This window comes from Ammospiza nelsoni, chromosome 2 (genome assembly GCF_027579445.1).
Source record: "Ammospiza nelsoni isolate bAmmNel1 chromosome 2, bAmmNel1.pri, whole genome shotgun sequence".
Taxonomy (NCBI): domain Eukaryota; kingdom Metazoa; phylum Chordata; class Aves; order Passeriformes; family Passerellidae; genus Ammospiza; species Ammospiza nelsoni.
The window spans coordinates 33,405,907-33,429,671 of NC_080634.1; the positions used below are offsets into that span (position 1 = coordinate 33,405,907).

Here is a 23,765-nt window from a genome sequence, read left to right on the forward strand (position 1 = left end):
TACCCCTTCCTTTTAATTATTTTGCAAGGTGTTTTATTTATTATTTGTTTGTTTTTCTAAATGATCCTGAACAGTGTCCCTTCCCCTTCTGCTTGGCATTTCCTTTGCAACTCAAATCCATCTAGAGGCTGTCATGTGAGAGTAGCCCTGCAGCGAGGACAGATGGCTAGCAAGGTGACAGTCACTGTAGGGTGGGATTGCAGGGCAAATTTCAGGCAGATCTGGGCATCAGAAAGGCTGGAACTCCTTGGCTGAGATGACTGCCACCCTGTTCTCATAGGGATGGACATTGCACAGGGTGTCTCGTGAAAGTCAGTGTTGCAGCGATCACTGGAAAGCACAGCTCCAAGCTGCAGGGTGTAGCAGTAATTTTATGAATGAGCAGCCAAGTGCCAGCCCTTGGCCATGGTACAGGCTGCAGAGAAGCATCCAGCATCTCCTACATCAAACCTATAATTCCTGCCTTTAACTTGAGCATGGCTATTAGAAAGGCACCAGACCTCCCTCCTCCCTTCCCTTCCAGGCTCCCTTCCTAATCCCACTGGTTCCTTCTGCACAAGATCCCATGGAAATATCCTCTCATGTCTCTCAGCCCAGTTCATGCACCAGTCCAAGCAATTCATCTTGCATGTCAGCTAACAGCACCTTTCTCCTCTCTCAGCCTGTTGTATTCCTGCAGAAGGCAGTTCCCAACCATCCTTTCCCAGCACTGCTGCTTTCCCTGTGTCTCTTTAGCATTGAGTGCCATCACTGTGAAAGTCTTGGCCTCACTGTCACTCAAAAGCAGCTTGTTCTGTGCCAGATGTCCCCATGACCTCTCTGGGTAAATCTCCCTTATTTTTCACCCCTTCTTCTGCTGGAGATCTGAAGGCCAGTGCCTTCCCTGGCCCTCTTAGCAGGGTGGATTGGACTACTGGGTGCATTCCCTGACTGCTCAGTGAGGCTGCCAGCCTTTCCACAAGGAGTAAATTTGGTGTATTATTTGGGGGTTTATGTGACCATGTTCACAGGGGTCTGAGGAGGAGGGAAGAGACAAGGATCTGATTCCTTGTTTCAGAAAGCTTGATTTATTGTTTTATGATATATATTATATTAAAACTATACTAAAAGAATAGAAGAAAGGATTTCATCAGAAGGCTAGCTAAGAATAGCATAAGAAGGAATGATAACAAAGGCTTGTGTCTCGGACTGAGAGTCCGAGCCAGCTGACCGTGATTGGCCATTAATTAGAAACAACCACATGAGACCAATCACAGATCCACCTGTTGCATTCCACAGCAGCAGATAACCATTGTTTACATTTTGTTCCTGAGGCCTCTCAGCTTCTCAGGAGAAAAAATCCTAAGGAAAGGATTTTTCAGAAAATATCATGGCTACAGGTTTATATCAGGCCATTTATTTTTAAGGCTTTTCTGAGGGCAGGTGATCCACTTGGGCCTCTTTATATCATCTGGGATGCTACAAAGCATCTGGTACTGATGGGAGGGAGAAAATCCCCACGAGCTGCTTTTGCAATTCCTCCTCAGTAGCACAGACCTGTGGAGCAGCCAGCAAGGGGATTATTTTGGGTTCACTTGAGCTCTGAGTGATGAGCACTTGTGCTGCTAATCAAGCTGATAAATGTTGTCAATTAAAACCTGTGCTTTGCTCTTCAGCTTTCCATAAGTGAAGTGTTTTTGTCTCTCCCAGAGGAGAGAAGGCTGGCTGGGTGGGCAATGCTCCTGGATCATCAGCATGGGCATTAGTTAGCTCTCAGACACCTACTTTCCTTCTGCTAATCCTAGTGGCTCATCATGGGATGTCACACTGCTGCTTAAATTGGTGCCAACCATCAGTGATCAAATAATCCTTGGGATTTTCAGTGTTTACAAATTAGCTGCTTCTGATTAGCCATTATCACAACTTCATTATCCCACCACGCGTTGTGATACCACAGCAAGCATATGGTTTCTGTATGTCTCACCAGGAGGGATGAGAGGTCAGCCTGCTGGATGCATCCACCCACTGGATGGAGCACCCTTAGATTTACCGTGTTGGAGACTAAAGCTGGGATTATGTCACTTAGGAGCATGCTTTAGCGGTGGGCTTGGCGCTGCGGGGCTGGGTTAATGATTGGCATAGGTGACCTTAGAGGTCCTTTCTGACCTCAATGATTCCATGCTTCCATGGTTATGTAGCACAAACATTCCCATTTCTTTAGGAAACCACACTAGATATTTCCAGACAGAGGTCACTAATGGCCAGCTTTTGAAAAAGGACATCCCATTTTGGGGAGAGATAAGGATTGTACATAGCTGTTAAAAATAAATAAAGAGAAACTTTACGGAAGGAGTTCTGGAAGGAGTCTGTGATTAGGTAGTGGGGAGCTATGCAGAGCAGTCCTTTTCCTTGTGCCTGAGCAAAGGGGTTGGTACCAGTGACCGAAAGGCAGGGGTGGTGGAGAAGTGCTGAGCTCTCTCTGGGGGGCATTTGAGCAATGGTTTCCTGCTGTTGTCTGGGTTGCTAAATGCACATCTCTGCTCTGGAAGCAAGACGCTTGTCAGGAAAGAATAATTAATCCAGAAACACGCAGCGCTCTGCCAGGAGACCTTTTTTTTAATTAAAAACCGATCTGATAAAGTCTGCTGAGAAATTGGTGTCTCTGACAAAGTCATGAAATGCACAGTTTTGTGAGTTGAGGCTCTGTGGTGGGGTAGCTCTGGGTAGGGCTCAGCCCCCACAGCTGTGCACACCCATCTTGCAGGGGGTGTCTCTTCCTCCTTTGCCTCTGAGGGCTGTGTTTTTCCCAAATGAGTTAGAAATTTGTTGGGAAGCAGGGCACCAGTTATTATCTACTGCTATGCCTGGTTTGGTGTCGTTTGGCCAGCTTGGGGGATAAATAGGAGTCCCCAACCCCAAGGCATCAACAAGGTACGCTTGGGCTCAGAGCTGGTTGTCTTCAGCCACCATGTCTTGGTGCTGCCACTCAAGAGTGGCAGAGGAGGGTTGAGTGTCCCTGGGCAGCCCATGGCCCGTCTCATTGCTGCTCTGCCTGTCCTCCAGAGCCGGTGGGGAAGGATGTTTTCCTCAGTGAAGCCCTACGAGAACCAGCGCTACGCCTCGCTGAAGAAGGAGTGCCAGCGGCGGAAGCAGCTCTTCGAGGACCCGCTCTTCCCCGCCAATGATGACTCCCTCTTCTACAAGTCAAGGATTCAGGGCATCCAGTGGAAGCGACCCAAAGTAAGTGCCCCATCTCCTTGCTCCTCAGCACTGCTTCCTACCATCTCTGCTCTCAGGTGTCCCTAAAAATGCACAGTGAGCCCTTTATCGAGGCTGTCAAGCCCCAGTCGACATCTCCTCTCCCCAGCAACATTTATTTATTTACCCAGACCTGATATTGTGAGCCTCTAGGGTGCCAGGCAGACCTGCTGCATTCAGGTCCAAGCTTCTCTGCATCCAGTGAGGTCCAAGAGCAAAGGAGGCTTTTCTGTGACTCATTTCCCCCAAGCATAAACCAGAGAGATGGTTTGCAGCTGGGTCGGTGTTGTGTACTCCTGTAAGGCTGGTGGGTCCAGCAAGGCAGAGTGTTATCTCTGAATCACAGAATGGTTTGAGTCGGAAGAGACCTTAAAGAATTAGTTCCAACCCTCCTGCCAAGGACAGGGACACGTTCCACTGGAATACTCTTGATGGTCCATTTGGAAGGGGAAAAGAAGATAAGCTTTGGGTAGGTGAGATGGTTTTGGGATCTTTGGGGGAGAGGGTGGTTATACCCATCCTTCCTCTTCTGTGCAAAAACCCCTGTGCTGCTGTGTCTGTCGTGAAGGCAGGTTGCAGGAGGCTGGGGATGACATTGCCTGTCCCCAGCATTGCCAGTCCCTCTTCTGCTGTCCTCAGTGCCAGCCCAAAGGATACACATCAGGACCTGCGGGCAGTATGGGGAATTTGTATGTCTTGTTATGGCTGTCTGCTTGGAGTTGCCCACGAGTGCAGTGCTCTGACTGCCACGAAGCACACGGAGTCCCAGGGAGCTGTGATAATTGTGGTTAGGGAGTGGCAGTATCCCAGCATCTCACACACCAGGGTTTTCTTCCCTCCCCGTGGGGAGCAGCAGCCCTCTCTGCCCAGCCTGTGCTTTTCCACACGTGGCTTGGTGGCATTTGAGTGTTGTGGGGGTGCCTGAGCTGCTGTCATTGTCTTCGCCGCCGCTGACAGCCCAGAAAATCAGCTGGCCTCGCCCAAGACAGTGCTGTGTCTGTGTGGACGAGGGCAGTCTGGAGGGGGTGTACAAAAGGCTTTGTGTGCAGGGAGAGAGGGAGCTGAACTGACTCTTGTTGTGTGGCCAGAGGGGCTGAGCCCTCCAGCATCCCACTGGGCTCCTTGTGGGAGGAGACCTCACTTCCCTCTGCTCTGCCTTTGTGTCTTCCACTCCAGCTCTGCCTGGACACAGGATTTGTGCAAAGCCCTGTGTGTGTTTTGGTTTGTTCCCGTTGTCTGCTGGAAGGAAAAGAGGCTTTGTGCACAGCTGCCTTCTGAACACAGGGCTGACATGGTTTGGTCTCATTGTGGGGGCCAGCATGAACACACTGTGCACATCCCATTTATATAGCAGGCAGGTGATAGCTGAGACTTTCTAAACAACTTTCTCTGGGACTAAAAGATGGGGATCTATTTGATACTCCCTTGCTGATTTGCAGTTAGGTCACCTATATTACTTCAGCCCCATGTCTAGAGACAGAGGGTGGGATCCCTTTGCAGAGGGACAAAGATTCCTTGTGTTCTGCTGAGCATCTCAGAGCTTTTCTCCATCTGCTTTTCTGCCTTTCATCTCAGTTGCAGCCCTTGGTGTTCAGGCAGGTATTATCCTTTTGCTGCCTTGCTCTGCAGAGCGTGAGTTTGTGAAAGCCAAGAAAGCTTTCTGAACCTCATCTGCAAGGTGTCATGCTCACCTAGTTCAGACCCATCCCTGCTGAAACAGAGAGTGAATTCAGACTTTTTCCAGCTACCCAGCTCTGCGGTTTCATAGGATCATAGAACGGTTTGGGTAGGAGGGGATCACTGAAGCAATTAGCATAGAATGTTGGGCCAGGGCTCTTTCTGGCATGGGCTGTCAGTGGGAATGGAAGCTGGAAGTGGGTCCCATGTGCCAGCAAGGTCCTGTGGCTTAACAAGGCACAGAGGTGGTCCTTGTTTTGCTGCCTGTGCACCAGATAAAGGGAATTTTGCCAGCAATTTGGGTGCCAGAAGGAATGCATGCTCAGCAGTGGCAGACTCATGATGCCTCTGTCTGGTAGGATTGTTTGATCCAACCTACTCAGCTGCCTTGACCACAGAATCACCATTAAAAAAAGAATATGAGCTCACACCTGCCCTGTTTGCTGCTGAAGTTTCGAGAAACCTCTTTCTCAAAATATTTCTCTATGTTCTTTCTCTCAATTGTTCATTTCAGCAAAAGTAACTCAATTTCACAGGGAGAATTGCTTTGTGCCAGCAGAAAATGCAAAATGACATTTTTAGTTGCTGGACCTGATTCTGCCTGAATTCATGCTGGCTTTCCAAGGGAGGGAGTCCAGGAAAAATCCCAACATCTTCTGCAAGAAAGCAATCACTATCAGCTTTTCCAAGTTAATGCAGGATTCAGTAGAGTCCAAAATGTCCATGAAGCTTAAATCAACTGTTCTGCTTGTGTGCTATTGAATGGCATGGTGCAGTTATTAAACCACAGAAACATCTTGTTTCAATTACAACCAGCAAATCTTATCTTAGGCAATCACAGTTAAATCTGTTTCAGAAAAAAACAAGTAGTGATACTCCCAGCTTTTGGCAGATGCTGTTTTGGGGATTGCCTTACCAGGAAATGGAATCCCCAGTCCCAGGAATACTGTTTACAGGGAAGGGATGGTGTGCACACATTTTTATCTCTCAGGGCCATGGCCATGGGTTGTTCTGGAGTGCTTGAGCTAAAACTGTGATAAAACATAAGAGCTCATAGTGTCTCTGGCTTTGCTGTGAGAACAGAGTGGGTGGAGAATGGAAATAAATGCCGTCCACTATTAAAAACAACCACTTGCTTTCTCAGGAAAGTTGTCATCTGTGATCTATGGAAAGAAATCAGACTTAGGAGATAAATTGTACCCTGAGAAGCTGTAGCTGCTGTATTCCTGGAAGTGTTCAAGGCCGGGTTGGATGGGCTTTGAGCAATGTGGTCTAATGGAAGGTGTTCCTGGTCACAGCAGGGCAGTCAGAACGAGATGATTTTGAAGGTCCTTCTGAATGAAAACCATTCTGTGATTTTTCAGATAAAGCACTTGCATGTGAAAAGCAACCACAGTGAACTCACTGGGGTGCTGGGAATGTGCTTTGGCAGAGGCAGGATCTCATTTCCTCATCCTTCCGTGGGGCTAGTATGGATCTATACAGTCCATCCTCCGTGTGTGCATCTCTGCCTCCCCAGCTGTTCTTCCAGCATCCTCCCTGTTCCTCCATGCACTCCCAAAGCTTGAGGCTGCTTTGGCAAAAAACCCCCAGCAAAACAACAAAACCCCCAATCTCTGCAGTTCTTTCCCTTTTGTTTTTGGTTTTTCTGGGCAGAGGGGAAAGGGAGAGGATGAGGAACAGCTCTGGTCCCTTCCCTGGTCAGGCTGTTTTGCTTCGACTTCCTCCTGCATCCGGCACTGCAGCCTTTCCTGGAACAGGCTCAGCCTTATTATTTCCAGCAGGGTGTCCTCCCTCCCTCCCTGCTTTCCTTGGCCTCTGGCCCTGCTCTGGATGCCAGATCTTTGCAGAGGGAGCAGCTGTTTGAGCCCTCTAATCGTGTTTTGGCTCCGGTGGTTGTTTGCTGGACGCCTTTGTGATGCGGCCCGGCGAGGCCAGGAAGCCAATTACTGGAGCGCTTCGGAGGGAGGCAAACCACAGCATCAGCCTGGGCAGGGAAGGGGGTCCTGCAGAGCCCTGTGTAGTGAATCCACTTAAAAACAAAGCTGGCTGCTCGTTGCCTTGCCAAAGCAGATTGTGGAGATCACTCAGGCAGCATCAGCAGCTCCTTTTGGCAGCAGCACTCGGCTGCTGCATTAGAAGTGAAACAGAACTTTTGAGCTTAGCTCAAATCCCAACACCTTGCTTGAAACTTCTTTCCCTTGTGCTCTGTATGTTGCTGTGCTAAGGAGAGGGAAATCTGTATCCAGCAAGCAGTACCACTCTCTGTGGAAATCTCGGCCTGGTTCTCAAGCTGAGTTTTGCCCTCTCCTTTTGGGACAGGAGTGCTGGCCAGCGCACCTTGGAAGTGAGAGGTTTGGTCTGTGCTTTGGGTGAGCTGGTCTGGATGGCTGGGAGATGGGTAAATAAGAAGGGGTGGCACAAAGATGAGTAGAGGGGGGTGAATGAGGTGCAGGATGGATGGCAAAAATAAGGGGAGATTTGGGGCATCTGCTGTGTCTGCTGATCCCCTGTGGAAAAAAATTATGATGGTGTAAGGTAGAAGTGACTCATCCACCCTGTGGGGAAAGAATTAATCTCTTCTAATCATCACTGTCCCAAGTTCATTCCTTGGATACAGAGTGTTTCCATGATGCCATGGGATTGCTGCAGGCTTTGGTTAGGGTCTGCCTTTAACACCTTTGGGCTTTACCCAGGGCTTGTTTTCTCTCTGCAGCAAGGAGGACACTGGGTTCAGGTTCAGCCTGCCAAGCTATGACCTGCTGCTGGGATGAGTCACCAGCCAGCACAAATTTGGGCATCTCTGCACCTGTGGGAAGCAAATGAAGCCTGGTGGATGTGGCATCCACAGCTTCTCAGTACAACCTGGTCCAGTGTCTCACCACTCTCACAGGGAAGAATTTCTTCCTAATACCTAATCTAAATCTACCCTGTTTCACCTTAAAGTCATTCTCCCTTGTCCTATCATGCAGAATATATTACATCCATTGTCTCCTGGACTGGATGCTGTTGTCTTTGGAGGAGGTACTGCAGGATGGGAGAGCATCTCTTAGCTTACATCATGCACAGGTGTGATGTTGAACTGCATGAGCTGCATGCTCTGGTCCTTCAACTCTTCCCAGGGAGCAAGGCTGAACATGGAGATGGTGTTTTGCTCCCTGTTCTGGGAGGCAGGTGGGCTGCTGTGTGCTGAGTGTATTCCTGTCCAAGCAGTGTCACAGTGACTGGGTGGCTCAAGGTCACCTGTGGTCATTGTTGAGCCTGAGCTCATCCCTGCACTGTGAGTTCAAGCCTGGATGGTTGCAACCACCAGAGAAACTCTCTTGGGTGAAGTGTACACCCTCCCAATCTTCAGGGAAAGAGTTTTTTCCTCCATACCTGTTTCTCAGTATTTTTATCTCTCTCCAGTATTTAGTTGCAAGTGCTGAATTAGCTCTGCAGGAATTAATTGTCAGGGGAGATTGTCGCTGATTAAAGAGCATAAAGGTAGATTCTTGCAAAATGGTAATGTTATTTTGCCTGGATGAGGGCAATGTCATTTGGAGGGGAAAGCCTGAGAGAGTAGTTGTGGGGGGAGAAAGACAGGCCAGGTGTTTTGGGAAAAATTATGGAAGCAGGAGATCTTAGGGCACTAGGACCATGGCATTTTCAGCCCTAGTATGGCACTGGGGAGACATGCTCCCAGTCACAGCCCTGAGATTTTTTCCCAGACAGACAAGAGAAATCTTGTTTTAGAAGCCAAGAAAATAGGATTTTTCAATAGCCATTCCCTGCCTTCCTGGTATATATCTACTATGACATGTGTATAGGGGTTTTGTCCATTCACAGAATCATAGAATGGTTTGAGTTGGAAGGGATCCTAAAGATCCTCTAGTTCCTTGGGCAGGGACACCTTCCACTGGACCAGGGTGCTCAGAGCCCCATGCAGCCTGGCCTTCAACACTTGCAGAGATGGGGCATCCACAACTTCTCAGGACAGCCTGGTCCAGTGTCTCACCATCCTAACAGGGAATAATTACTTCCTAATACCTAATCTAAATCTGCCCTATTTCACCTTAAAGCCATTCTCCCTTTTCCTGTCATGCAGGATATGTTATGTCCATTGTCTCCTGGACTGGATGCTGCTGTCTTTGGCGGAGGTGCTGCAGAATGGGAGAGCATCTCTTACCTCCACTCTTCTTTACATTATTAAGCACTTAGCTCTTTTCTCTTGCTGTATGAGGGTTATGCAGTCAATCCCCTTGGGGGTTTCCTGGAAGGGGAAAGGAGTCAATGAACTAATTCACTAAAAGCAGGACCAGCACTTCCCTGCCCACAAGTTTGTGCACTAAAAGGTCATTTCCCCAGTGTGTAGTGCAGGCTGGGAAGCTGGCAGAAACACAAGAGTGAAGATAATGGGTAGGACAGAGGTTAGGTTCTTGCAGTTCTTTACTCTCTGAAGTTCACAAGATTTAGCAGAGAGGGACTTAACACTGGCAATGGCAATTGGGTGCAAAAACCTTCTGGTGTCCCACTTGGAGGTGTTTCTTCCAGAAAGACTAAAATACTAACTGCTGTGCTCCAGAGGTGTCTTTACTGAGCTTTCTGCAGTGTCTTGGCCTGTCTCTCTCAGTTTTGGTCTCTCCCAAAGAATGCTTGGGGTTAGTGTTGTCACTGGGGCTCCTCTGTGCTGCTGGATTGACTGAGGGATCATCTCCTCTGAACAGAGTCAACAGACTCTGCCTGGGGTCAATCACAGGGGTTAAAATCTTTCCAGACCTTTGCATTTCTTGTCTTAAGAATTTATGAGCCACTTGCCTGTTAATTTATCTGCTGTTTTCAGTAAAACTGCAGATGATTGCCAGTCTGGCTGTTCCTTGCCAGGAAAAGATTTGATCATCATTTAATGCAATCTCTGAATTGACCTTGTTTTTTACATTTTTAAGCCATTCATAGGCTACTCCATCCCTCAAGGATGGACAAGAGATTCACTGTTCTTATTTGCACTTCTTTTAAAAGGTCTCTTCTCCCATTAGATGTGATGCTGACCCTGGCTGTGTTCCAGCAGGTCTCGCCAGATCCTCCCAGGGCCATGGCCTCATGGTGCCAGGCAAGCACACTCTGCCCCTTAGCCCTGGAGGGAACTGGAGTTGATAAGCTGCTTGGCACTAGTGCAGCCTTGGATAAGAAATTTCCAGCCAGTCTGCTGTGTCCTCAGCATCAGAAGGACACAGCCTTAAAAGCAAAAGTGATGGTAAAATCCCTGCATTAGATTCATGGCGTGCTTCTTAGTGCTTTTAAGTGCAGCTGCGTGTTGGTGACAAGAAATTACTGTATTGGTAATGAGGAAGAGCAGAACAATAGCAGAGGGTGTCACAGAAAGGAGTCCTGGCCATCCACTGCCTCTGAGCTCCATGGCTGGGAATGTGTAAATCCTCCCTCCCAGACTGGGCTCTGGGGTCCTAGAGGGGCACATTTGTCCTGTGGAGCAATTACAGAGCTGCTTATCGCAGAACCACAGAGTGGTTTGGTTTCAAGACCACCTAGTTCCAACCTCCCTGCCATGGGAGAGATATCTTCCACCGGACCTGGTTGCTCAGTGTTAAGGGAACTTCCCTGTGCAGCCACCCAGGAGCTGCTCTGGCAGTCACACTCCCCCCACCTGCGCTGGGACCAAGACCCCTTTGTAGGGGGAGACAGTGGGTGCCCCACTTGGCTCCCTGCACTCAGGGGCAGAGCAGGTTTCCTTACTGTGACCCCAGCTTTCCCAGAACAGAGCCTCAGAGATCTGGATCATTAAAATTATTTCATCTTGGTGCAGTGATAGAAAAATAGTCTGAGCGGCTGCCTCTGAGGAGGGACCCCGAACAAAGGAAACCTTATGTTTTTATCCTCTCAAAGTCCAAGCATGGGAAAGCCTGGAGGCTCTCCTAGTGTCTCCTAGGTCACATGGGTGGGACACAGGTGCCCTTTGTTCCTTGGTCAGCAGTTCACAGCCTCTTGTCTCAGGCTTGGGCTCCCTCTCCCCAGAGCTCAAATTGCAGCTGCTCACCAAGATACTTGCACTGAATGTGTTCCTCACCACTCAAAGCCCTATCCAGCCTTTCCCAGGGATGGGGCATCCACAGCTTGTCTGGGAAACCTGTGCCAGTGCCTCACCACCCTCACAGGAAAGAATTTCTTTCTATTTTCTAACTTAAGCTTGATTTTATTCAGTTTAAAGCCATTCAAGCCATTCCTCCTTGTCCTGTTACTTCATGCACGCTGTCCAGCTCTCTTGGAGCTTCTTTAGGCACTGGTAGGAGCTCTAAGGTCTCCTTGGGTCCTTCTTGTCTACAGATTGCACAACCCCAACTCTCTCAGTCTATCTTCATAGCAGAGCTGCTTCAGCATTGCAAGCTCTGAATCAGCCAAGGCTTTTAATCTTGGTGCAGGCTGGGAGTTTCTGCAGTGCCCCTGAGCTCTAATCTATGAGCCCTCAGAGAGGATGGGATTTTGGGAGAGAGGATGGGATTTTGGGGTGATTTGTCTATGTTAAGGGCAGGTGTTCTTGCTGGAGCAAGTGCCTTTCACTGAAGCTCTTGAAAAGATTTGATCAGGCATGGTGCTGCCTCTTGCAGAAGGAAAATAAAATACAAAGAGTGTAAGTGTGTGTGTGAGTGTGCAGTGCGTGAGTTTGTGAGTGAGTGAGTGAGTGAGTGAGTGAGAGTGGAAATATAAAACAATGCTTCTTCGGTATTTCTGGATCTTTGTGAAGAAACCACTGCTCAGTGATGCATTGCTCCCAGTCCCCACCCAAGAAGGAAAAGGATGAACAAACCATCTTAATGGAGAGTGGTCATGGGTGGTTAAATTTTGACTGTGGTCTGATGCAAATGCCACTGACAGAGTTACATAAGAATTAATGTCCCTTCTCCCAGTTAGCAGAAGCTCATGACTCCACATCTCTAGAGGGTGGTTTTCTCATAAAACAGGATTCTGTTTGTAAAGCTACACCCAGTGTATGAATAACCAGAATAAGCGTGGGCTGGAAGTAGTTTCTTTAAATGGCTTAAACTCATGATAACCTCATTTTTCATAATCTTTGCATAGTCAGGGATTAATTTAGATTGTGGTGAGGTCAAGTCCTGTTTTTGAATGGAGGTGCTTTGAATGGGACACAATCACTAACCAAAGGGTATTTCCTTGCCCTGGGAGAAGTATGGCTCAAGGGGTGTGGGAGGTGTCCCCACAGAAAAGCAGTTTGGAGATTTTGATCTGAGATATGCACAATGGAGTGTGGAGGTAGTTTTCCTTTGCAGCTTCCAGTTCTTCTTTTCCCATCAATAACTTGGCTCTTTGGTTAATTAAAAACAAACAAACAAAACCAACAGAAAACCCCTGCACAATTTAGATTTCTAAATCCTGTTTTAGAGGATTGGCTTTCACTAGGACACAGGATTTGGGGTTCAGGCAGAGCAGCTGCTGAATTATGTTTCTTGGAGGCAGAAACAGTGCAGCTGAGCTCGTGGCCACATCAGCTTGCTCAGGATTTCACTGGCTGGGTTTGGACCATTCCTCCTGAGATACTGTAGTGTTTCACAGCAGGACTTGCTTGGATAGGCTCCTCCCTTTCCACCAGCATGGCCCCACCTCTGCATCCTCCAGGGTGGGGACTGATGGCTCAAAAGTGGTGCAAATGGGGAGCATCCTCTGGGCTCCTGCCTGTGATTTGTGGTCCCTCACTTGTGCCTCATACCCGTGATCCTCCAGGTCTGGGGCTTCATGCTCAGTTTCAAGCCAAGCAGTTCCTCTGCTTGAGGTTAAACCTCACAACTGAAGGTGTTGGAGCAACTGAGAGCATGGTGTGCCATGTGGGAGGGCAAACTTTGGGTGTGGGTGTATTTTAAACTCACAATACTGCCAAATCAGGGCTGGTTCACCCTGCAAGTCCTTCCCAGGGGAAGGGGGTCAAAGGAGCTCTGTAGGAGAGCTCGACTGGGATGTGATGGAGGGTGGGGGAACTTGGGTGAAGGTGGCAGCAGCCCTGTGCTGAGTCAGAGAGGTCTATCTGTCAGAGGAGTTAAACAGCCTTGGGAGCTTACTTCCTTCCTCTTCCTCGCATGTCCTCTCACTGCTCTGAGCATCCCGTCCACAGTTTGTCAGTGAGCCATGTGAAGACTTTCCTGCTTTGGCAGTGACTTCTGCAGCCCTCGGGGCTCTTGGTGTCCAGGGAGGTTTTTTTCCTTAGCGGCTCTGCCACCAGACAAAAGCACTTGCTGTGGGAGAGATGGCCTGGGGAGGGCTGTGTCTGGATATGTGGTGATGCTAAAAGCCAGGCTGTCTTGGCTGGGTAGAGACTGAAGAAGCCCTGGATGGAGTAATGGTGAGACTTCCCAAGAGTGCATCCCTGGAAAGGGTGTGTGGGAGGAATGACAGGTCTGGAGTCTCTGTAGTTGTGCCATTCTCCTTTCAGTCCCTCTCCATCTGCTCCTGGGGAAGTGCAGTGCTCTCACAGCCTCTTGTCTCTCCACCTCTCATTGATTTATCCTTTTCTGGCTGCCTTTGTACTTTGGATACCCGGAAGATAAAACTGCAGAGGGACCTGATAAGGTCCTGCAAACTGACCTTTAGATCTTGTTTGCCTCTGTTCCCACTCTTCCTGGTGCCAAAACAAACACTGCCCCCAGTCTTCCTGGTGCCAGAACAAACGCCATTGCATGATGCTGTGAGTCACAAACTGAGTCAAGGAGTTTGTGGGGAGCGTGTGTTTTTGGATGCCTCCCTTCACAAGCAAGTCCTGTTTGCTGTGGGTGGAGTGTCCAGTGCCCTGTGCATGGTGTGGGAGCTGATAACAATACAAATGTGTACACACTGAGGTACTGTGAGTGGATGAGCATTAGGGATGCCTGACTGAGGCAGTACAAACCCCCACAAACAGTTCTGTAGGGTGTAGATATTCCCAGCCAAGCCTACCCTCCTTCCATGTGCGTGAAGCTGATCTGCCAAGTATATAGTTTTTAGTAGAGCCTGTAGTGACAGGACAAAGGGATAATGGCTTTAAACCGAAAAAGGATGGATCAAAAGTAGATATAACAACACAATTTTTTTATTGTGAGGGTGATGAGACACTGTCACAGATTGCTCAGAGAAGCTGTGGCTGCCACATCCCTGGAAGTGTTCAAGCCAGGTTGGATGGGGTTTGAGCAACCTGCTCTAGTGGAAGGTGTCCTTGCCTATGGCAGAGGGCTGAAGAGAAATGATCTTTAAGGTCCCTTCCAACCCAAACCACTCCTTGATTCTATAATCCTATACTAATGCATCTGAAAGCATAGACAGCTGGTATTCTAAATTCACCCCATTTCCCTTTCCTTTGTCACCCTGGTGCAAATTTTATTAATTCCCCTTTTTTGCAAAATCACATCCCAGTTGCAGATACCTGCAGCAGGGCAACACAGGGACCTTTGTGTCTGCTGTGTCACCATTGCTCACCATGCCTGGGGGCCTCTTGCTCTCTTGTCTGTGTGAGTGACATTTAAGACAGGATCCTTTCGGTTCCCAGTTGCTCAGAAGGGAGGGAGGGAATGCAGCCATGCTAATAGATTATTTTGCTGATTTTGCAAGTCTGAGTGAAGGCATTGTTCTGAAACAGCCAGGCTCTGCAATGAAATTAGACTAGTCTGTTCCTTACAAAATCTTGTTAGCAAAAAATGGTCCTGGCATGCAGCAGATGTTGCATCTCCCGTGGTTATTCCTCCTCCTGCCATAGCTTTTCCCTCCCCACATCTGGCTGGACATGGTCCAGATCCCCAGTCAATCTGAACCTCAGAAACCTGCACCAGGAAACATTTATGGTAAAACAGTCACCAATTATAAAGCAAATTAGAAAGTGATTTTCTCCTTACAGCCCTGTGTGGAACTGGACTGGCTGGAGAAGGTGAGGAAGATATTTTCTGCTTTACATGTATTTGGAAGAAAATTTTGTGTGTTTTGGGAAAGTATCCCAAAAGGGAGAGCAGAGGGAAAGACCATGTGCTTTTGGGTGGGAAGCAAAAAAGTACAGATAATTGGTCTGATTGGGTATTCTTTTTTGCCTTAATGAACTTCAAAAACCCAAAGCTAGAGGAAGCAAACTGTCCCAATCTGGGCTGTCATAAGCCAGACCTCTGCAATCAGCCCCTTATCAACAGGGACCTGCTCTGGCTCTGATTTCCACCTCTGTCCCACATCCATTGGAGGAGGGAGGATATGAATCACCAGAACTTTGAATCACTATTTTGGCCCTCTTCGTGTTATCAATCTGAATCTTTCCACAGAACCATCCACACAGGTTTTCTCTAAATTGTGTTTTGTTGCCTGGAGCTCAGAGGCATTTCAGCAGACAATTTTAGGGAGGGCAGATCATCTCTGATGGTGGTTAGGTTCCTTGTAATAACCATCTCCAGAAGTGTTCAAAGAACATGTAGGTGTGGCACTTGGCAACATGATCTAGTGGTCAACATTGAGATGTTGGATTAATGGTTGGCCTCGGTGATCTTAAGGGCTTTTCCAGCCTCAGTGATTCAGTGATTCCTGGGATCCTCCAAGACAGGTTCTCCTTAGGGGTAAAGGGACATGGATGGCTCCCTTGGCCAAGGTAGACTTAAGAGCCACACATTAAAACCATTGCTTCCCTGCAGCCATGGCTTTTGGCTTCCCCTCCCTGTTCCTTCCTGCTCTCCATCTGTGTCCAGACCAGGAGCAACCAGGATCAGGCTGTGATAAATGAAGGACAGGATGGAGTTCCTGCCTGCTGGAGCCTCAAGTGGCAAGAGGCAGTTTGAGCTGGTTCTGCAGTGGCTGAAGCCTGAACCCAGAAGGCCCCAGGGTGTGTGTGGGTGTAGATGTTGGTGTGCTGCCCTCCCCTCTCGGGGTCATGGTTCTGGGAGGGTGACGTGCTGTTTGCTGCCTGGATAAATGTTATTGCTCACCTGGATTCTGTCTGCTGCGTGGCAGGGAGGGGAGGAAACCAAGGTCATGACCTTCTCTGGTCTGGGGATCTCCGCTTCCCTCCTCCCTTTGCACATGCAAATCCCAGGCCCTGTAATTCCATCTGGCTGCAGAACAAGCTCCTTATCACTTCCAGTGCTTTTCACAGGAAAAGGAGCACTAAATGTTCCAAAGCTTTTCTTGGCTTTTTGACCTAGTTCCCACTGGTATCTTGTCCATCAACCACTTCTGTACGTAGGCATGGTGTTCCATGGCTCCGAGTGTGCTCTGTATCACACACCAGGGCCCCACTGTGCTCCATGCAGTCCTGGGGCATTGCAGCCTGGCTTAAACAGTGCCTTGGTCCTTGGCTCCCACCTCAATACAGCCAGAAAGAATACAGGGAATGTCATTCCAGTGGATTGAGGCAGCACAGTCTACACCAGGTACAAAATGTATGAGTGGAAACTCAGAAGCTTCAATAGGGAACTGAAGAATCCAAGCAATTTAATATTGGTAAGCTCCAGTCTAAGGAATATGGCAAACCTTCCCAGGGGGTTTTGCTGGGGAGACTGACCCATGGATGAGACTCATCCTGACAGAATCAGTTCCATGGCATTAGAACAAGGAGGCAGTGCTGCCCTCCCCTTTAGAAGGATTGGATATTAGAAAACATTTCATCACTGAAAGGGTGTTCAAGAATTGGAACAGGAAAACAGTGAAATCACCATCTCTAGAAATATTCAAGAAAAGTACAGATGTGGTGCTAAGAGACATGGTTTAGTGGTGGGCTTGGCAGTGCTGGGTGAATGGCTGGATTCCATGATCTTAGAAGTCTTCTTAATGGTTGTGTGATTTTTCACTCTGGAGAAGAGAAGGCTCAGGGGAATCTTAACAATGTCCATAAATACTGGAGAGCTGGGAATGAAGGAGACAGAGGCAAACTTCTCAGTGGTGCCCAGTGACAGCACAGGAGACTGTGTGTGCAAACTGAAAATCAGGAAATTCCATTTAAGTATGAGAAAAGACTGGATATTGTGAGGGTGGTCCAAATACTGGCACAGGCTTCCCAGAGAGGTTGCAAAGTCTCCATTCCTGGAGATACTCAAAACCTGACTGAACACAGTCCTGAGCAACCTGCTGTAGCTGACCCTTTGATTAGGGGGTGTGGACTGGATGATGTCCAGAAATTCCTTATAACCACATTGATTTGGTGACTCTGTGCTTAGGATCACTGGGACCGGGCCCAGTCCCAGGGCTTGAGCGTGGTGTGTGGGCCTTCTGCAGGGGAGCGTGGTAGCCCAGCTCTGCACTCCAGGGCAGACCTCACTGCAGCTTCTCAATACTCAAGAGTGGCTTGTAAGAAACGTGGGGACAAACTTTTTAGCAGGGCCTGTTGAGACTGGACAAAGAGTAGTGGTTTCAAACTGAAGGACAGTTGATTTAGGCTACCTATGAGGAAGAAGTTTTTTACAAAGAGGGTGGTCAGACACCGGCTCCGCTTGCCCAGAGAGGTGAGCAATGTCCCAGCCCCAGGAAACACTCAAGGTCAGCTTGGACTGAGCTCTGAACAACCTGATCCAGTTGATGATGTCCTCACTTATTGGAGTAGATGGACTTTAAAAGATTCCTTCCAACCCAGACCATTTTGTGTCTCTGTGTTTCTCCCCTGTGTAATACCAAGCAACTCCTTTACTGTAATCCTCATATACCCCCAAGGGCAGAAGGGGCAGCTGTGGCCCTCAGATGGGATAGATAAAGAGCAGGATCACAAGGAGCAGATCTCACAGACACCCCCAGCAGCGGACACATCCCCAGTGCTGGAGCTTTCCCGGTGCAGTGAGGCAGGAGCTGAGCCCGCTCCTCTCCCATCCCTGTGTGCGCTCAGCGATGCCGGGAGGCGCCGGTGGCTCCTGCCCTCGCTGCTGTCAGCTTGCCTCCCCCTAGCGCTCATCCCAACATCCTGCACCGCCAGCTTCAGGGATTTGTCCTTTTCCTTGGCTCTCATCCTGGCCAGTTTGTGTCAGGTTAACTTGGAGGTATTTGCTGTTGGCTGGGCCGGGTGGGAATAGCAGGAGGTGCCTATGGTTTCTATCCCTGTGGTGGGGCCTTAGGCAACGTAATCTAGTGTGGGGTCTCTGCATGGAGTGCAGGGTTTGGAACATGATGATCTTTAGAGTCCCTCCCAACCCAAGCCCTTCCATAAATCTATGGGTAGAGGTAATACAAGTCCTCATATGCAAAGTCAGGGGAGGGGGGGCAGTTTATTCTGGGTACAACCAGCCTGCAAAATTGGGAGGTGTGGGGGAAGAATAATAATCTGCTTTTCCTTTATCCTCTTCAGCTTAAATGTAATAGCAAAGGGGAAAAGGTTCTTTCAGCTCTTTGTCTGTCCCATCTTCTCCCAGCCGCCAGCTGTTTGTGAACTTAGAAACAGGATTGAGCAGGAAAAAAATCCTTTTTAAAAAAGCAGTGTGTCACCTGAAGCTTGCTCAACACCCTCTGTTATTTAAGTGCTTTCTTGGCCAGGCTCTAAGTGAGAGTGGGAAGCAGGGAGGGCAGCCTGACAGGAGCCAGGCAGAGAAAAGCTGATGGTCTTGGTGCATGGTTGGAGGGATGAGCTTACCTCCCTGCTGGCTCCTACCCAAGTTTCTCCATCCATGGTGTCTATGCACAATCCACCATCCTGGTTTTGGTGGCAGAATGAATATTTAATCCTTCTGGCTCTGCTACAAAGCTTTTGGCTCATCGAAATTTTTGTATCTGCTGTGCTAGGATCTGGAAGAGCAGATCCTTCACTCTTTGAAAAGCAGTCACAGCGTAGAGGCATCTGAGAGGAGACTTAGAAGGGCAGTAATGGTGTGAAACTATATTATCAACAGGGATAATTATGACAAAGCTGCCCTGGTGCTGGGACAGAATGGGGAGTAGGTGTTGTGATGCTGCCCATGTCCTGGTGAGAGCAGCAGGCAGGGCAGGGTCCTTCTGCCACCAGCCTGATGAGCGAGGCCAGCAGAAAGCTGCAGGTCAGGTTTGCAGAGAGCCTGAGGAAGAGAGGAAGTGACTTTCCTTTGCCAAGAAGCCCCACTCCTGATTTCCCTGTATTTCCCTGTCTGTTCACTGAGCCAGTTTTTCTCCTGTCCCACAGGAAATCTGCAATGATCCACGTCTCTTTGTGGATGGGATCAGCTCCCATGACTTGCACCAGGGCCAGGTTGGGAACTGCTGGTTCGTGGCTGCCTGCTCCTCCCTGGCATCCCGGGAGTCTCTGTGGCAGAAGGTAAGTGATTCCCCATGCCAGGGGAGAGCCTGTCACCACCTTGGCTTCGCATTGTGTTTGTCCAGGTCAAAAACTGGTTCTCAGAGATGCCTCATGTCCTGAAAAGCTGATAATGTGCAAAAATCTCCCTTAAAAGACTGTCTTGCAAAGGACATTGGTCATCATGACTGCAGTCACCACACTCCAAACAAAGCCTTGGCCAGTTTCTCCTTAACCAAGTGGATCAAATCCCATCCTATTTTTCAGATCCCAAATTTGACCCTTTGAATTCCAAAACAATCCAAAAATTAAGAATAAGAACAAAATTCAGGATGATTGAATTGCAGCATTAGGCCCTGTTTCCCTTGTTCCCATGGTGTCCCCTCTCTTTGGCTGTTTACTGTGTGGCTCCTACCCAAGTTTCTCCATCCATGGTGTCTATGCACAATCCACCATCCTGGTTTTGGTGGCAGAATGAGTATTTAATCCACCACACTCCAAACAAAGCCTTGGCCAGTTTCTCCTTAACCAAGTGGATCAAATCCCATCCTATTTTTCAGATCCCAAATTTGACCCTTGAATTCCAAAACAATCCAAAAATTAAGAATAAGAACAAAATTCAGGATGATTGAATTGCAGCATTATGCCCTGTTTCCCTTGTTTCCATGGTGTCCCCTCTCTTTGGCTGTTTACTGTGTCCCACCTTGGCAGTGAGACACCTCATGCTGGGGCAGGAAGGTTGATTTCAGGCTGTTAGCATCTCTCCCAAGTCACTGCTTGCCAAAGCACCCATCCCTGGCCTGTCCCATGGCTGCATGTCACCATGTGGCAATGTTCCTTCACATGTGGGGTGCAAGGGGAATGTCCTGTGTGCCAGAAAGCCACCAAAGAGCTGCAGCAGGGCGAGGGGCTGCAGGCGTGGGGAGCAAGCAGAGAGGTACAGGGAGAGGGAGGTGCTCAGTGCCCCATCCTTGGACAGTCTGTGCCCATCTGCACCACGGCCTCAGCTGTGCAAGATGTCAGCCCTGTGAAAGCCAAGGCAGGGGGACTTCAGCCTCTGGTGCAGGTGTGTGTCATCATAGGGCAAGAGACCAGCAAGTTGCAAGCAGCTTTTCTCAGATTTTACTGTAAAAGGCAGCCAGTGTGTGCGGGCTGCACCACCTCCTTCACCCACAGCTCCTACAGCCTTCCTTCACCTCACACCTTTACATCTGCCCTGGGTATTGTGGTTCTTCCAGTCTCTGCTTCCTGTGGTGAGCATGAACACCAGGCTCAGGGATTTCTTGCAGCATCCCCATTTTTTGTTAAAATCGAGGGTTTTATTTATATGTGAGCAGGATAGCTGTTGTTGCCTTCTAGATAAGCAAAATTACTTCCTGCCATGGTGGCTGTGGTGTCTGCTGTGGCTCTCATCACAAGGGTGATGCACAGGGTTGTTTAGCTTGTTCCTCACCATCAACATCCCCCAAGGGTGAGTGAGCAAGTTGTCATCCTTCCTCATCATTCACTTCCAGCTTTGCCCTGGGAAATGCCAACCAAACAGAGGCTGGGTCCCTTTGGACACTTCATTATTTCAGTTTGCCAGGCACTGCTTTTCCTCCCTTGGCAATTTGGCTGTGGGTGTTTGTGACTTCTAATTTTCCATTACTTTAACTCTCAGAGGCTTTTTTTACCTGCCTTCTCTTTTCTTTCAGAAAGGTTTGATTTATAGAATTATAAAGGTTGGAAGGGACCCTAATGACCATTTAATTCCAGCTCCCCTGCCACTGGCAGGGGCACTTTTCACTAGACCAGGTTGCTCAAAGCCCCATCCAACCTGACCTTGAACACTTCCAGGGATGAGGCATCCACAAATTCTGTGAGCCACTTGTGTCAGTGTCTCACCATGCTCACAGTAAATAATTTCTTATTTGCTGAAGATCTCAGAGACAGAAATAATGGGCCCCTTGGTCCTAAGTGTGATTACACATGCAATGTTATCACATGTTGTCTCTATTTGGGGTCTGGCAAAAACTGAGAGATGCTGATGCAGGCTTTAGTATCTCTGAAATATCAGCCCAGGAATCTTGGCCCAGATCACCCCTGGCTACTAGAAAATGTGTTCCTGGTGTGCACCAGGATGTAACATAGGCTCTGCATGTCCCTTGCTCCATTTCACTCAGTGAAACTGTCTCTCTTAAGTGTGGGCAGGGGGAATACCTTCAAGAAAATAAGGCAGGCTGGCACATCACTGGGGATTCTAGGAGGTTATTTTATTCAAACATTTTCTTCCCCCTTGCTTTCTCCATGTCCCTGCTTCCCATTATGCCTGTGTGGTGTGAATCACTGAGTGAGAATGGGGTACTGGAATTTAGTTGAGAGCTATTTTCCAAATTCCTGAGTCTTGGATGACCCTACATGGTTCTAGGTGTGATCTGGCTCTGTAACACCCTTTCTATGACCATTCAGATGTGTCTGGCTTTTATGAAAAGAAGTGGAGACATGAAAATGAGAGGCAAAACCATGCCAGGATGCTAGTGCTGATTTGCTGCTGCAGGAGCAGTGTGGTGTCTGGTTCCTGCCAGCTGTGCCATGCAGAAAAGGGCATGATGGTCATGTTAGTTTGCTATTCATTGACTTACAGTCAATTTGTCCCTTGGGACCCTCCTGTCTTTTTCTGAATGGCACAGCCTGATGGAGGCCACCAAAATGGTCAGGAGGAAAGTGGGTTTGTACATCCAGGAGGAGAGAAGGTAAAACAGAGCTAATTGCTGTGTGTAGCTACTTGATTGTAGAATCACAGAGTGGTTTGGCTTGGAAGGAACCTTTAAAGGTCATCTAGCTCCATCCCTCCTGCCATGGGCAGAAACACCTGACACTGGACCTTGTTGCTCAGAGCTCCATCCTGCCTGGATAGGGGAGTGTGGACAAGATGGAGCCAGGATCTTGTGGGGATGCACAGCCAGAGGACAAAGGACAGCAGCACAAGCTGCAGCTTATCTACTGCATGAGCTCAGTCAGACCCTGGAACAGGGCTCACAGAGGCTGTGGGACCTCTCTCTATGGAGATACTCAAAGATGGACTGAATGAAGCCCAGAGAAACATAACTGATTTAACTCTGAAGTAAGTCCTGCTTTGAGCAGTAGCTTGGACCAGACTCCTCCAGAGTTAGCCCTGAACCTACACTCAGAGAAAACCACTACCACTCATCCCTCCCAAGGTGGCATCCCTGGCTTTGTTTTGGGCTAATGAGCCATGGTTGTCAGGGAGGTTACTGGGGAGGCTGACATGAGACATCTCCTCCCTGTAGATTATCGTGCACAGCAGCACCAACAGCTCTGGATCTGCAGATGCATCTGGAGGCGCTCAGGGGAAGCCCCAGGGGTGTTTTGCATCACTGGGCCAGGTTGCCTAGCACTGCTGTGACTGTGGAGAAGGGACACCAGCTCCAGGGCCTGTCTGATCCTTCCCCGTGCGTGTCCCGTTTGAGAGCCACACGCTGCTGAGGACGGAGCAGAGGAGCGGCCAGGGTGATGGCGGCTGGGGCAGGGACGCTGGAGCTGCCCTTCACCTGCGACGAGCAGCTGACGCGGCGCATGCGGCTGCGGTTCCAGAGCCTGCAGCAAAGGAACGTGAGGGCCCAGGACGGGGAGAGGCTGCTGCATCCCAATGAGCACATCTTCCGAGTGGATTTCATCCAGCAGCACCAGCTGCGCTTCCTCCGCTGGGACGTGCAGCTGGAGAGACCCGGCAAGGTCACGGTGACGGGCACCTCCCAGCTCTGGACTCCTGACCTCACCCACCTGATGAACCGGCAGCTGCTGGAGCCAGTGGGAATCTTCTGGAAGAAGCCAGGAGCTGAGGAGGTGCTGTGCAATGAGGCAGATGCCCAGGAGTTTGGGGAGAGGATAGCAGAGCTAGCCCAGATCCGCAAGGTGATGTATTTTCTCCTCACTTTCACTGGCGGCCTCGAACCAGCTCAGCTGAAAGGCTCCATTGTTTTTAAAGCCTGATCCCCTCTTGCTCAGCTTTTTTCTCCTTCCAGCTATGTTTCTTTCAGTTCAGTTCTTTGTTCCATTTTTGCATCTGTTTTTTTTTTTTTTTTTTCTTTTTAATGAGAGCCAGCACTGTGGTAAAGCAGAGAACAGCTCAGTGCTTCTGGAGCCCCTCAGCCCTGTGAAATATTCCCCAAATGTGCTGTCTTCTGTCCAAATGATGGGGAGAAGGGGACCATGAGCTTGCTGCTGCATTTGCCTGGAGTATAAGACTGTGTGCTTGTGAATTCATCAGGGATTCACACAGGGTCTTACTGGCTTGGAAATACAAGGCTGCCCTGTCCTCTCACTGTAGCAACTGCACACCAAAAACCCATTGGAAAAATGAGTAACTGCCATACCAGAAACCATCAGGGACCCCTGGAGAGAGCCCTGCTTTCCAGTTTCCATCCTAGCCATTGTTTGTGATGGAGTTCCTCTCCTTGCAAGGTGCTGAGTGCTTGCAGGCTCTGATGACTTGTGCTGCTGCTGTGGCTGCTTGGAGTCTCTGAAGACCAGTCCCATGGAGAATCCACCTTGCTGTGAAGCTGAAGTACATACACCTGGACTCACTCAATGTGTTCTGCAGATTGTAAACCCACTGGACTAATGGGGAGGTCGGACCAGCCTTTTCTGACCACTGCCACCATTT

At 49.0% G+C, this 23,765-nt stretch overlaps 2 protein-coding genes across 2 annotated transcripts in view; both read left to right on the top strand.

Annotated features, from left to right (window-relative positions):
- The window catches only part of CAPN5 (calpain 5), a 52,737-nt gene that overhangs the window by 12,764 nt on the left and 16,208 nt on the right, over positions 1–23,765 (top strand). The window contains exons 2-3 of the mRNA XM_059466421.1: positions 3,043–3,219; positions 18,989–19,120. Coding sequence (XP_059322404.1) covers positions 3,058–3,219; positions 18,989–19,120 — 294 coding nt within the window. The 5' untranslated portion in view covers positions 3,043–3,057. The remainder of the gene's footprint in view (positions 1–3,042; positions 3,220–18,988; positions 19,121–23,765) is intronic.
- On the top strand, positions 22,613–23,092 carry OMP (olfactory marker protein). Its single transcript, XM_059466422.1, has one exon. It carries the CDS (start codon positions 22,613–22,615, stop codon positions 23,090–23,092), a length of 480 nt encoding a protein of 159 aa, XP_059322405.1.